The sequence below is a fragment of the Stegodyphus dumicola genome, chromosome 9, assembly GCF_044657685.1.
Source record: "Stegodyphus dumicola isolate Sdum_Otavi_A_Nest chromosome 9, ASM4465768v1".
In the NCBI taxonomy this organism is placed as follows: Eukaryota; Metazoa; Arthropoda; class Arachnida; order Araneae; family Eresidae; genus Stegodyphus; species Stegodyphus dumicola.
The window spans coordinates 19,802,048-19,815,895 of record NC_140776.1 but is presented as its reverse complement, the minus strand read 5'-3'; the positions used below and the strand labels follow the sequence as shown (position 1 = coordinate 19,815,895).

Here is a 13,848-nt window from a genome sequence, read left to right as displayed (position 1 = left end):
TATCCAATCATTGCCACATGTTCTATTAAAATACTATAATAAAGCTAGAATGATATATAAAAGAAATTAAGCAAACAAAACAAAAAAGAAACAGTTTTTCACAGACGATTGAGTATTTCTCATTCAATTAATTCTCACTTCGCGAGAAGGAGAAAATACATAAAAATTCAAAATATCTATATTAAAAATTACGAAGTAAATCTTAAAAACTTATTTCCTCGAAAAAATTCCAGAAAGGATTAAGCATGATTTAATTGGCAATAATAAATGAATTGTCTTTGTTGTTGTGAAGCTAAGTTTCTCTAGATTGGCAACAAATCCACTAGTCTGCTGTTTCAAATGTAAACAATCAATGGCCGCCATCAAAAAGAGGCTTAACGGCACTTAAAAAACTTTAAAATTGTTGATAATTCTAAAAGTATTGCATACAGATTTACAAAAGGCATAAAAACCTTAACCGGAAGATAAAAACAAAATAATTCTATCATTTTTAAAGCAAAAAATATACAATTTACAAACATATAAGAGTAAAGAAACTGAGATCACTGAACCGGGTAACAGAGTGGATATATATATAAATATATTTATATACATCTGGTGCGGCCGATTGCAACCAAAATACGAGGTGCACATCTATATACAAAATATAGACCTATATACAAAATTTCAACGTTCTGAGTATACTTGTTTTGGAGTTATGCGTGATACGTACGTACAAACGTACGTACATACGTACAAACGTACGTACGTTCATACGTTCGTACAGACGCCACGAAAAATTCTCTTCAGAATTAATTTTAAAGCAGTTTTAATAAATTTTTTTGGAGGAAACTAGTCTTTTATTCTGCTCTTACGTACAAATATCACGCAAAAACATCGTTAAATTGCATTCGATAGCGGTCAAAATGGATATTTTCGTTGAAATATGCTGCCTGAAAGTTTTCGCGATTACAATCCTTTCTTTTTACTTCGTACAAGGAAGTAAAAAAGGAAGAAGGCAATTTAAAAAAAAGTAAAAAATTTCAATAATATCATCCGTAATTTAAAAAATCTGATGTGTATACCATATGACTTCCTTGTACGGAATATTAAATTATATGCATTTTTTCTTGTAATTCGTTTACACTTATTGGATTGAATTAAACCTACTTCGCCGAGAGCGCTTAAACCACAATAGAATAAATGCACTCTATTTGTTTACCATAGCGACACTCTGGCGCTAGGTTCACTTAACAGTATTATATTTCGTTCATATTATAACTAAGAATGGACAAAAATTATATCATTTAAAGAATTATCTAATCGTTGCCACATGTTGTATTCAAATACTATAATAAAGCTAGAACGATGTATAAAAGAAATTAAGAAAACAAAACAAAAAAGAAACAGTTTTTCACAAACGATTGAGTATTTCTCATTCAATTAATTCAGTTCTCACTTCGCGACAAGGCAAAAATACATAAAAACTCAAGATATCTGTATTAAAAATTACGAAGTAAATCTTAAACACATATTTTCTCGAAAAAATTCCAGAAAGGATTAAGCATGATTTAATTCGCAACAATAAATGAAGGCATTATCTTTTTTGTTGCGAAGCTAGGTTTCTCTAGATTGGCAACAAATCCACTACTCTGCTGTTTCAAATGTAAACAAGCAATGGCCGCCATCAAAAAAATTATTAGCTTAGCGGCACTTAAACAGCTTTAAAATTCTTGATAATTCCAAAAACATTGCATACAGAATTACTAAAGGCATAAAAACCTTAACCGGAAGATAAGAACAACATAATTCAATCATTTTTAAAGCAAAAAATGTACAATTTACAAACATATAAGAGTAAAGAAACTGAGATCACTGAGCCGGGAAACAGAGGGGATATATATATAAATATGTCTATATAGGTTTGGCGTGGCGGATTGCAACCCCAATACGAGGTGCACATCTACATGTTATAGCTGTCCTATATACAAAATTTCAACGTTCTGAGGCTACTTGGTTTTGAGTTATGCGAGATACGCGCGTACGTACATACATTCGTAGAGACGCCACGAAAAATTCTCTTCAGAATTCATTTTAAAGCAGTTTTATAATTTTTTTGGAGGAAAAGAGACTTTTATTCTGTCCTTACGTACAGATATCACGCAAAAACATCGTTAAATTGCTTTCGAAAGCGGTCAGAATGGATATTTTCGTTGAAATATGCTGCCTGAAACTTTTCACGATTACAATACTTCCTTTTTACTTCGTACAAGGAAGTAAAAAATAGCTTCTCATACAGTATTAATAAATATTTATTAATCATCATTGAATGAGAAAATTCCATATGATTAATTATCCGTAGCCCTATCTTTGATTTTAAGTTTAAAAATAGCTGTGGCAATTCACTATAACAAAACCAATTAAACACATTTGGCGTTATCATCGCTCAAATAAAGATGCCAAATTTCAAAACGCGAAAATATGTAAATTTGTGTATATCTAAAAAATTTGAACAAAAACTCTAATTTTTTGCAGCTATGCTTAGAAATACACCTACTTTAAAAATGATGGTAAAATTCTTATAGGTTATAATTCAAAATTTTTTTCGAAAAATTTATAAAAATTATTTTAAAATACAAATTTTTAAAATAAATCATAAAAATGGGTGAATTTTATTTGGAATGAACATAAATTTTGAAATGCGAAAGGAAGAATCGAAAACCTTTCACAAAAAAAGAGATATTAATACCAATTTTGTGCCAAAATTCCTATAGTAGAACAATGCTATATCTAAAAATCATTTAAAGTCGTGCTTTCGAGGAATGAAAAACGCAAGTTGAATTTGTTCAATCGGCTCAGTAGAACGGGAGATATAGAACTACCCAATTTTTTTTCGCAGTGTACACATACTATTGTGTGGATAAACTTGTGGAGACATTGGGTTATTTTGAAACAGGAGATGTGAAAATAGTTCATTGCCCTAGTTCTGTAGCATACGCGTTGAGTGTGCTTCTAATTACACCATGAAGGCACAACGAAAGGATGGAGAAAATGTCTTATAAACGTAGTAATGTAATATATATTGATGTAAAACAAAATTAAATACAAATATTTACTGAGTAAACATTGGGTTGAAATTTCATATAAAGTTATATAAAAGTCTACACAAGATATTGCATCTGACGATTCGGTGTAGCTAATGATGCCAGAATGCTCCTTCAAATAACGTAACAAAAGTTATTAAAAATAAATATAACAATAATTAAATAATTCAGAATATATCATTAGACTGTGTCAGCTTTGCATATCTTACATGCTTATCTTGCCTACCATTGCTTATCGGTTAGGTTAGGTTATTTAATTACGGTGTGCCACGAAAATACACATGCAGCCAGCCCGTTCGCGGGATTCGAACCTCGGACCCAGCTACCAGTATTCAGCGACTTTACCGCTCGGCCGCTGGTGGGCCTCCATTGCTTATCGGAGTAAAGATAGCGCCCTCTAGCAAAATGGCACGTGAATCATATAACAGTGTTGTTGTTGTTGTTACTATACTTATACGCCTGTTTACCTCTGTTAAACACCAGGCGTCCCCGTCCTCCGTCACCTGTCACATGTTGTTACTATACTCGTTTGTCTGCACCAGATCAAGGCCACTAAATTCATCGTGGCAAAGAGTCATAATTGCATGCGTCATTGGCAAGAGCCTTGGGTACCGTACAGGTGACACTATGACTTCTGCCCCTGTTTTGCAGAAGAGAGCACGGGGACAGGTCCGAAAGCCTCTCACTACCAAACTACCATGAGGTCTTTCGGTTCGTCGCATATTTAGAGTGTCCCCATGCAGCACAGACATTATACATTTACAAGCATTCATGCCTTCTCCGGGATTCGAACCCGGGCCCATCGGTACAGTAGTCAGCGTCTCTAACCACCATCCCTGTTAGACGGCCATATAACAGTAGATTAGATAATTCAAATCAAAGGAAGTAAGAAAAATTATGTCAAAGATCACTAGGTATGAAGACTGAAAATTAAACTGTGTAAATTTCTTTGAGTTCTAGCTTAAAATTGTGAGAATTTTGTCGGCAGAAATTCATATCATTTGCAATCATCGTTTTATTGCCGAATCTAGATATGGCTGATCTAGGTATAATCTACCAGGAGATGAGTCTATAACCCGTGAGTAATTCCGTATACTGTAAATTAGTATAAAGTACCCAGTGTCAAATGCACTGAGTTTCTTTTCTTAATTATATAAAAAAACAAAAATATTAAGGAGAATATGTGAGGTTTTGCTTGGTCTGGAAATGTTAATTAGTCAAACACCGTAACACGGGTGAAACGAATTATCTTTACGTCTGAACTAACCAAGAAGATTTTCATTAATCGTGAAAACGTCTTAGAAAACATTTAATTTGTAAACTAATGAATAATAATTTAATATCTTCAACTTTTCCTCACTTCTTTCGTTGCTCTAAAATTTTTTGTTAATATTTATTAAATAAACATGAGGATGAAATCAGAATTTATAGCATAAACGCACTCTTTTGTGTAAGCAATATCAGGCTCAAAGTGATGTAACAAAAAGAGCAGTCATATTCAACTTAATCGTGGAACAGTAGTCAAAGACTGCACAATTTAAATATGACTCAAAGCTTGCTTAGTAATTCTATTGGAACGTTAAAATCAAAGTGTCAGCAGCGATATAACGCAAAGCTTAATAGTTACAACTGTCAGAGCTGGCAGCAACTCAAACGTACCGTGCACGCGAAGCCAGAGCACGCTGTGTCTTAAAATCTAAAACCCTGAGTTAAATACTAGCTATCTCAATGCGCTATGGTGAAGAATACGCAAAGGAGAAGTTATAGTAAAGACAGAAATCCATAACAACTGGTTAATTTAAATAAAACCCCTACAATTATAATAAAACTAATACATTAAAAAATCTGTCAAATATTGAATATTCTCATTCAATGTTTTAAACTTTTCCTCGTTTCTATTTGCAGCTTTCATATCAGTTATTATTCTTTACAAAGTAAAAATAAGTTGCGAAATATGAGCTTTTATAATTATTTGTGCATGAACCTTTGCCCTTTCCTTGCCCTTTTTTTTTTTTTTTTTTTTTTTTTTTTTTATAATTAATAACAAAATTCGGCCTTTACTAACAAAATTTTGGCTAAATGCTACTTAGTTAATAGAAATTTCTATAAATATTGTATATCATAATTTTTACTCATCAATATTTTTCACAAATTTTAAAACAGGAATGAAGCAGAGGCTGTTTATTAAACATTGAATTAAAACTTGGCCTTTAGGCATATGAATCCAAGCGTCTGAGGGGACTTGAATAATCTTGTGTTAAAAAATACACTTTCTCAAATAAGGTTATTCCTCTTATTTGGAAATCTCAAAATAAGATTTATAGAATTTAATATAATAAAATTATTCATAATACATAGTAGCACCGTAGCCTTTTATAATGCATAAAATGTTATTATTTAATATTTACATAAATGCTTATTCCACGTTTTATGCTTTTGAATACAGAGAATTAGCTACGCTTTCACTTTCAATCGACTTGCCACTCGTGACTTAAATGGCATGCCCATCCTCGTATCTGGATAATACTTGAAAAAAATCGATGATATAAATGATTATAAAAGTTTTGCCCTTTGGCTAGTAATTAAAAGATTTTCACGATTTTACAGGACGCGGTATGTCCTGATCTCTTCTTATTCAGAATTTAGGAATTGCAAGTGTGACTGCAAATAATTGCGTAAACTATGTGAGCAAACGATTTTAGGAGAACATTATAAATCAAAGGAATATCTCTTGAAGGCATATAAGCGATGGTGCTGTTTAAATTGCTGAAATGGTGGAGGTATTATGAACAGCTGTAATCTTTCCGTCAAGCTCCGAAAAAAAAAAAAAAAAAAAAAAAAAAATCCTAATATTCACAAATTGGAGATGTGGGCTCTAATAAATGAGTTTTGGAAAAGAGATTTTTTTTTTTTCTTTTTTAATGCTTTCAACATTTCCGTAATAGTAGCTTGTTCTTTTTCATTCCCTGTCATCTGAATTATAATGGTGAGCAGTCCATTCCATATATGTCACCGCAGGGAGACACATATTTCCAAATTTCATTTATTTTATTTTTCACCTCATTATTAATTCTGCCTTCCAAATGGTTTTGAACAACTATCAATCCATTTATATCTTAAATCACACAATGGATTAGCAGTATTTTAGATTTTAAAACATTGCTTCATGAATAATTTAACAATTACTTATTTAGCAATTAAAATAAAAATTCAAAGCAGAATACTCACGCCATATATATGAGTAATATATACATATATATATATATATGCGGCTCTTATAAATATATATTTATAAATAATCTATCTATCTATATATATAATCATTAAAAATAATTTTCCCTGAAGAGCCATGATGAGATTCGAATTGGGCTAATCTACCATTTTTATCGCTTCTTTGTTTATGTATTTTAGCTTAAGTCATTTGTCACACTTTAATTCTAATGTTTAAAATATGCCTTACTTTGATTAGCATATTGCTTACAATTAGCATTGAATTTTATTTGCGAATGTTCAAGTGTTTATATTGTTTATTTAATCTTTATTACACATTTCATTGCCCTTTATTTTACTTAGGTTAATATTTTCACGGAACCACAGTATCTAAGCAACTTTTTGGCGTACGAACTTGGAATTTTCTTTTAACTTTTTTCTAAATTTTCCAGCTGAATGAGCAAAGTTTTTGACCACATAGGTCTTTTACCGTTTGTTCTCTTTACTTTTATATACATTACATATATATATATATATATATATATATATATATATATGTATCCCCGTGCGTGTAAGATATAAAAATAAGAAGGAACAATTATTATCAAATGCAATTGGAGCTAATTACTAACTTATTTGGAAATAGTTTTGGAAACAGTCTTTAAGTTCATAATTTCAGTTTACATACATGCCCCTTTGTTCTGCGTCATCCGCATTGCGAAAACGCTTTCCCAATAGCTGCTCAGAACTTATACAAAGAATATCCGCTGCTATAAATACTCTACCTACGTTGTGCGCATCTCTCCTTTCTTGCTTGCTTATGCCTAAGGAAGCTACGTATTTCGCTTAGCTGCATTCTCTCAATTATTTAAAATCAAAGCAGCATGTACAAAAATTGTGGGGATGCAGCACGCACCAAGAATGACATGGACCGCAAAACGTTTCATGAAAATAAGTTTGTGTAGCAATTATCCAGTTTTTGTGGTTTTTCTACAATTACAGAAATTATCCAATTTTTTTGTGGTTTTTCTATAATTACCTCTAGTGAAGACGCCATCGGTATTTCAGCTGTCAACTATGGCCTTGAGTGAAAAATAACTGGTGCCTTCTCTAGCTCTTTCGCATCGAGAGACGACCAAATCTGTTTTCAACAAACATCGAAAACGCCCGTGTTTACGAATTTGTCTTGGAATAGTTTTCCTTTCCCCCTTTTGCGGTTTCATCCATTCATCCATTGTGCGCAGTTTCACCTTAGGGCCGGATTGCACCTGCGAACGTCAATAGCTTTCCGTATTTCTCCTTTATTTGCTTCAAAAGAATGTTTGACATGTCTTTTAACAACTCGGGAAACCAATGAGCCATACACTAACGTGGAGGGGAAAGAACTAGGTAGAAAATAAACGAGGCGTTGGGGCGGTTTGCCGTTGCCTGAATGAACGGGCGCTACGGGCGATTTCGATGCCAAAGAGCTAGTCAATCCCTCTCCATCTACCATCAAATTATCTACAACGAAACAGCACGTATTTCCTGTGTTTTGAAGATCCAATGGAAAAATTATTTGCCCTAGCTCTTCTACCACTAGAAGTGTGTTCCCGTTCCACAATTTTTATCTACTGCTCTAAACTGTAAGTGCTTGTATAAAATTGTGGGGTGCAGATTGTAGCCATTGTTTTGAGTTATTTTTACAGATTGCTTCTAAAGTATTGTCCGTGTTCAGAAATAAAATGTGTTCAACAATCCAGCAGTTTGGGATTTTCCCTCCAGTCATCTACTACGCAGCAATTTTAAGCTATCTGCTCTAACCGTTCCCACCACTCCAGTCCTGAAAGTTAGTCAAGGGGTCTTCTTCGCTCATCATACCATTTAAAATCGACATATATCTATATATACCAATAATAAAATTTACTGCAGATGAGATAAGAAAACACATTTTTTCGTATTGTAGGGATTATTTAAATTTTCTAATAGTTATTTTTAATTTTGAAACCTTCTCCTTTAAATTCTTATTTGCCACCTACAACTACCAGCCAGAATGATATTTGAGTATCGCGTTTTATGTAAATGAAGTTGAACTAGTATTTAATGGAAGTTTAATCACTTCCGTAGAAGAGGCCAGAAAAGCATGTTCTGACTTTGCGCCACGTCGCTGCTTTAAGCCTGCCTTAATACGTTCGGTCGTAATCTTACGTGCCCGTTGGTATTCTCCCGTGAGGTTTAATTACGGGACAACTCGGTTAGTTTTTGTGCAGCTAAAGTTTAGCTAGTTAGTTTAGTTTCTTATATTCTATCTTAGTTAAAGCCCGAGTGGAGGCTTTAATATAAACCCGAGAGCGGCCGTCTGTAGTATTTCTTTGAGTGAATAAAAATATTTGTTAACCCTTCTTTGGTCTTATATTTTACAGTTAGAAGAAGACCAGCGAATAGTCGCTAGACACTTCACTAACGTTCTATTAGCCAAGGACATTTTAATTTACTAGAACCTTAGAGTATAATAGATTGAAAAAAGATAAATTTTATCCTTTTTTATGCATTTCTGTTTAAGGGGACTCATACACCTTAAAACCCATAAGATCTTTGAATATGTGACTGTTGCAAGAAATGGGATAACTTATTTATATTAAAAGCAATTACTTCTAACTTTTTACAGCTGACTACATAATATAGATGCTTTCCGAAATAGTCATCAGAACGTTTGTGTTGCCACAAATACTTTTATAATTTATTCCGCTTTGTGACAAAATTTTTCGTCATGTTTCCACCTTGCTCGCACAGTTTAAAACATTCTATTGCATAATTTAATTCCATAGATGACATCCCACTGTATCGCCATCACATCTTCAGCTGCCCAGCAATCCAGGTCAGACTGTTTAACATCGGCATTGTTTACCCAGTGGACCTACTTTATACTGATAGAGCTGCCGAGGTTGCAAAAGCTGTCTTTGACAGATTCGGAGCTATGTAATTGCACTTTGTCATAGACACGACATCATCATAATTTAATTCCATATTTAATATATAGCTTTTATAACATTTGTAAACTACTGTGAACCAAACATTCTAAGAGTTTCATGTTAAATTTTAATTTTATTTGGAGTTCAGTTTATAAAATGTATTTTATTAAAAAGTTGTAATGTTTCCTTGCATAATATTTTTTAATATTAAAACATTCATCAGGTTTTTGGTTTAGTTAGTTGTTTCACTAATGCTCATATAAAGAATTCCATAAAATTTCAAGTACGTACCATTAGCCATTTTTAAAATATCGTGCGCGCAAGGTGGAAACATGACGAAATATTTTGTCACAAAGCGGATTAAATTACAAAAATATTTGTGGCAACGCAAATGTTTTGGTTACTAGTTCCCAAAGCAGCTATATTATGAAGTCAGCTGTAAAAAGTTGGAAGTAATTTAAATAAATAAAATATCCCAATTCTTGCCACGGTCACATATTCGAAGATTGTAAAGGGTTTAAGGTGTATGAGCCCCCTTAAGAAATACTTTAGATATATACTGAAAAGTATTCTGTTTAACCTTACCAATAACTTTTAATCGACCCCATCCAACACTGACAACTTTTTCTTTGGTTAATGTGTTAGTAACCTGGCACCGGTAACGACGTCCACCATCAGACTGTTCAACGGATGAGACATGAAGAGTTCCAGTGCTGAAAGCTTGATATTTTGATCCGCTATAACCTGAAAAAAAAAGTTAAAAAACTAAGGTCAGCTCATCATATGATTATGTTAATTATTCATTTAAATAATTTGCACTATTGAATGCAAAGTAACTCCAATTATCATAAAATATTCTTCAAATGCGTTAATGTAGATATATGAGTAAATATGTGAACTAATGGTTTCTCAACTGAGTTACGATCAACTGATCATCAAAGAACATGAGAATTTGTGAGAAATTTTCGAAGCCGATGAACGTTATATAGACAATGCGTGTTGCGAAATAGTGAGGAAACTTTGCTAATTATTCCAATTGCGCAAGCCAAAAGTTTCATAAATACGTAGCTTAGATACTATACGCATTAAAGTATGAGTTGAGATACTATACGCATTAAAGTAAAGTTGTTCATCTTGAATGGCAGCATTAATTCAGCATATTGTGGATGCTGTAAGATAGAAAACTGTTTCATCCAAAGCTTCAGAATAATTTTCGAGTTTTGCTTCAACAGCTAGTGTTAGTCTCAAAATGTTTCGGTAAAACTGAATACATTGACCAACTACATCTGCCATTCATCTGATACAGTTGATATTTACTTGATTAACTATCTTGCCGAGAATTGTGTATTCTCAGTTTTGTAATGCAAAGTAGTTAAATAAACTTGTCCCGGGGTGAATTAACAACCATTTCAAAGAAGGAGTTCCAGACCTTTTTCAATGACATGTACCAACGTTATCAGAGATGCATTGTTGTGAAAGGCACAAACTGTTGAAACAGGGAGTCAATCTATTACAATTGTTTATGCTTGAGAATATAAGAATTAACAACTCATTCCCAGAACGTTTGAATACTAATACCTTATATCTATCTATCTGTCTATTTGTTTCCCCCTCTCTCTCTCTATATATATATGTATAGAATGTGTATATGTGTGTGTGTATAGAAAAATAGACAGATATAGATAACGAAAGAGATTGGGTACAAATTTATTACGATATATACACACAGGGTGTTTCAGCATTTCGGTTAAAATCTTTCAGGTAAGCTACAGTATACATAGACGATGGCAAATCACATACCAAATGCAAGGTTGGAAACGCTTTTCTGGCGCAGTAGGGGCGACATAAAACACAAAATCATGGAAACTTATTATGTTTAGTGCAGCTAAAATGTTGGGAATGTTACATTTTTACCTACATTAACAGCCTTGATGTGTGTCTTCACCAGAATGCAACGCATCGTTAGCAGCAGAAGGTGTCCGGTTCATTGGCCAGCAAGATCGCTACACCTCACTTGCACTGACTACTTTCTCTGGGGTACGATAAGACACTGGTGAAAGAAACCACCTTTAACAGAGCTCAAGAACTTGTTGCAAGCAACGTGGCAGCTGCTGGAGATGTCCAGAATACGCCAGGTACTTTCCAGAATATCGGACTTTCCATGCGCCGTCTTTTGTTGTCGTTTTTTGTTTTCCTTTCTTGCTTTCTGCTGTACTAAAAATAATAAAGATGTTTTCTCATCCTATTTGAGTCCTTCGTTTCTTATGCTTTGTGTTGCCACTATCGCGCCAAGAAGCCTTTTCGACCAGACATTAGACATTGCTATGTTATTTTCCATCGTCTAGATGTACTCTATCTCTCCTGGAATTTTATAACAAATTTGTTCAAACATCCTCTCTCTCTCTATATACATATATAAAGGTAAGTTTGATTTTTTTAGCAGTTTCATTCTTTTCATTTTAATATTTATTCCCCTTTTTTGAAAGATTCGCTCCTTTTCTTTTGACATTTTTTTTTTTTTTTTTTTTTATTTCACAAAAAATGTTAATACTTTCCTTCACTTAAATGAGCAGCCCTAGTATTATGATATATGTATAATGACTAAACAATTTAATTTTCAATTTTGAAATTAAATTGATTCATAATTTCTGTAAAGAGAAATTATTTTTAATTTTGTTTAGAATTTGGTTGGTCTTTGACCTTTTTGGGCCATTTTAGATTTTTAATTTTTTTCAATTGTATATAATTGTTTGTACTATACGAGTGCAAAGGCGTGTAGGGAAAAGAAATGAATTTTATGATACTTTTAAAATAAATTTTATATGTAAAGAAAGATGGATTACTTTAAGGCGGCTTAGAGTCTCAAGGAATTCAGTGGAACGAAACATGTTTTCGTCACTCATTAAACAACTTGGTTTAAGGCTTCAAAACACTGTTCCCTTGACAAATTCTGTTTGAAGCGTTAAACAAAAGAGATTAAACTTTTATTTTTATTTATTTATTTTATTTTATTTATTTACTTAATTATTCGCTTTATTATGTACAAATTTCTTGTTTTTTATATAATTTTCCTCCTTGAAGTGAAAACATTTTATTACAATTTTGTAATTTTCTTTAATTTGTGTTTTATCAGTTTATAATGTAACACGGAGAAATTAGGATGAACCTTCAAAATATTTAATACGGAATTTTATTCTTTTTATTTCCGATTTTTTGAACTTTTTACTTATGTGTATTTATCATTGATTTACTAGCATGTGCAATATATATATATATATATATATATATATAACATGTTAGGAAATTAATCATTTAAGTAACAATAAACTAAAACGAAAGTAAAATAAAATTATATAATTTAAGTTAAGGTCCTATCAATTTAAAATAAATTCTTCTCTATTATATAATGTGCTTCGACGCAATATGCAATAAAATCACGCGGCTTTTATATTACAATAATACAATTTAGAACAAATAGAAATAAAGGTGAAAAGTGCGGTAAACGAATTACTTCGTTCTGATACATAGCTCACTTTTATTTCATGTTAAGCATTCATTTTATAAACATGTACCATTCAAATAAATTTAAAATTATTCATGGAAGCTTTATTTTTTTACTTAGACTAAAGTTTGTGACTGGAATTGTACAGAGCAGAAATTAAATTACCTCTTGATAAATGCAATAAATGTTTTTTTTTTTTTTTTTTCTTTCTACAAAGAACTCTCTTTAAATTCGCAGTGACGTAAAGAGGTTATTTTAGAAATTCTATTTACTTCTGCCCTGAAGCATCTTGTACAGCAAGATACAGAAACAGAGATAACAATCCGAAACGACACATCAAGAAACTTCTCACGTGTCAGTCCATACTCTTTCCAGACCTTTCATTTCTCAAGTTCAATTTCGAACGTATGCTGAATTCTCCCGAAAAACGCCGGAAAAAATTCCTTTCCTCGCAGTTTCCTGAAAGGACGGAATTCGGAAAGGCGATACACACCAGGAGATCTTTTGAACAGAGACCCAGAAGATTTATCGAATTGCTTCCGAGAGGTTAGATTACCCCCTTGCCCTGATTTTTCTTAGTCCTCAACTCCTATTGATCTATTCTTGGAAAACTGTTTGGAAGGAGAGAGAAAAAAAGATCGTGAGAGCACAATTTTCTTGATGGAGAAAAGCGAACAACATTAAATCAGTTTTTGCTTTAGCGGAAGTGCAACAGGATGCCGCGTTATATTTTCTGATTGGCTGTATACACTGCGGCATTTCATTTAAGGAAATATTTTTTTTAATATTTACTGCAAATATATTTTTAAACATGTTCATTAAACTGAATCAGCGTTTTATTGTAAATCATCATTAAATGAAATACTTCTGTTACAGAAGATTTGAATATATAAATGTCAGTAACTTTGAATTATTGAGGTATAAGGCTTATTAATGAGGTACAAGATTTTATGTTTTTATGTATTGTTGCCTTCCAGCGAAACGAAAACTTAACTGATTGAGTGAGAAATGTATCTCTAATGAAATTCGAGGAAATAAGTTTAACTTTCCGCGTACAGCTCCGGCTACTTCAACAGGATACGAAATCCGTCTCGTAATACAG

The 13,848-nt window shown here is 32.5% G+C and overlaps 1 protein-coding gene across 3 annotated transcripts in view; it reads right to left on the bottom strand.

Annotated features, from left to right (window-relative positions):
• Positions 1–13,848, bottom strand: part of LOC118192022 (cell adhesion molecule Dscam1-like) — a 1,213,535-nt gene that overhangs the window by 852,395 nt on the left and 347,292 nt on the right. For all 3 annotated transcript variants that reach the window (XM_085823265.1, XM_085823266.1, XM_085823267.1), the window contains exon 4: positions 9,830–9,988. In XM_085823265.1, the coding sequence (XP_085679391.1) occupies positions 9,830–9,988 (159 nt within the window). The remainder of the gene's footprint in view (positions 1–9,829; positions 9,989–13,848) is intronic.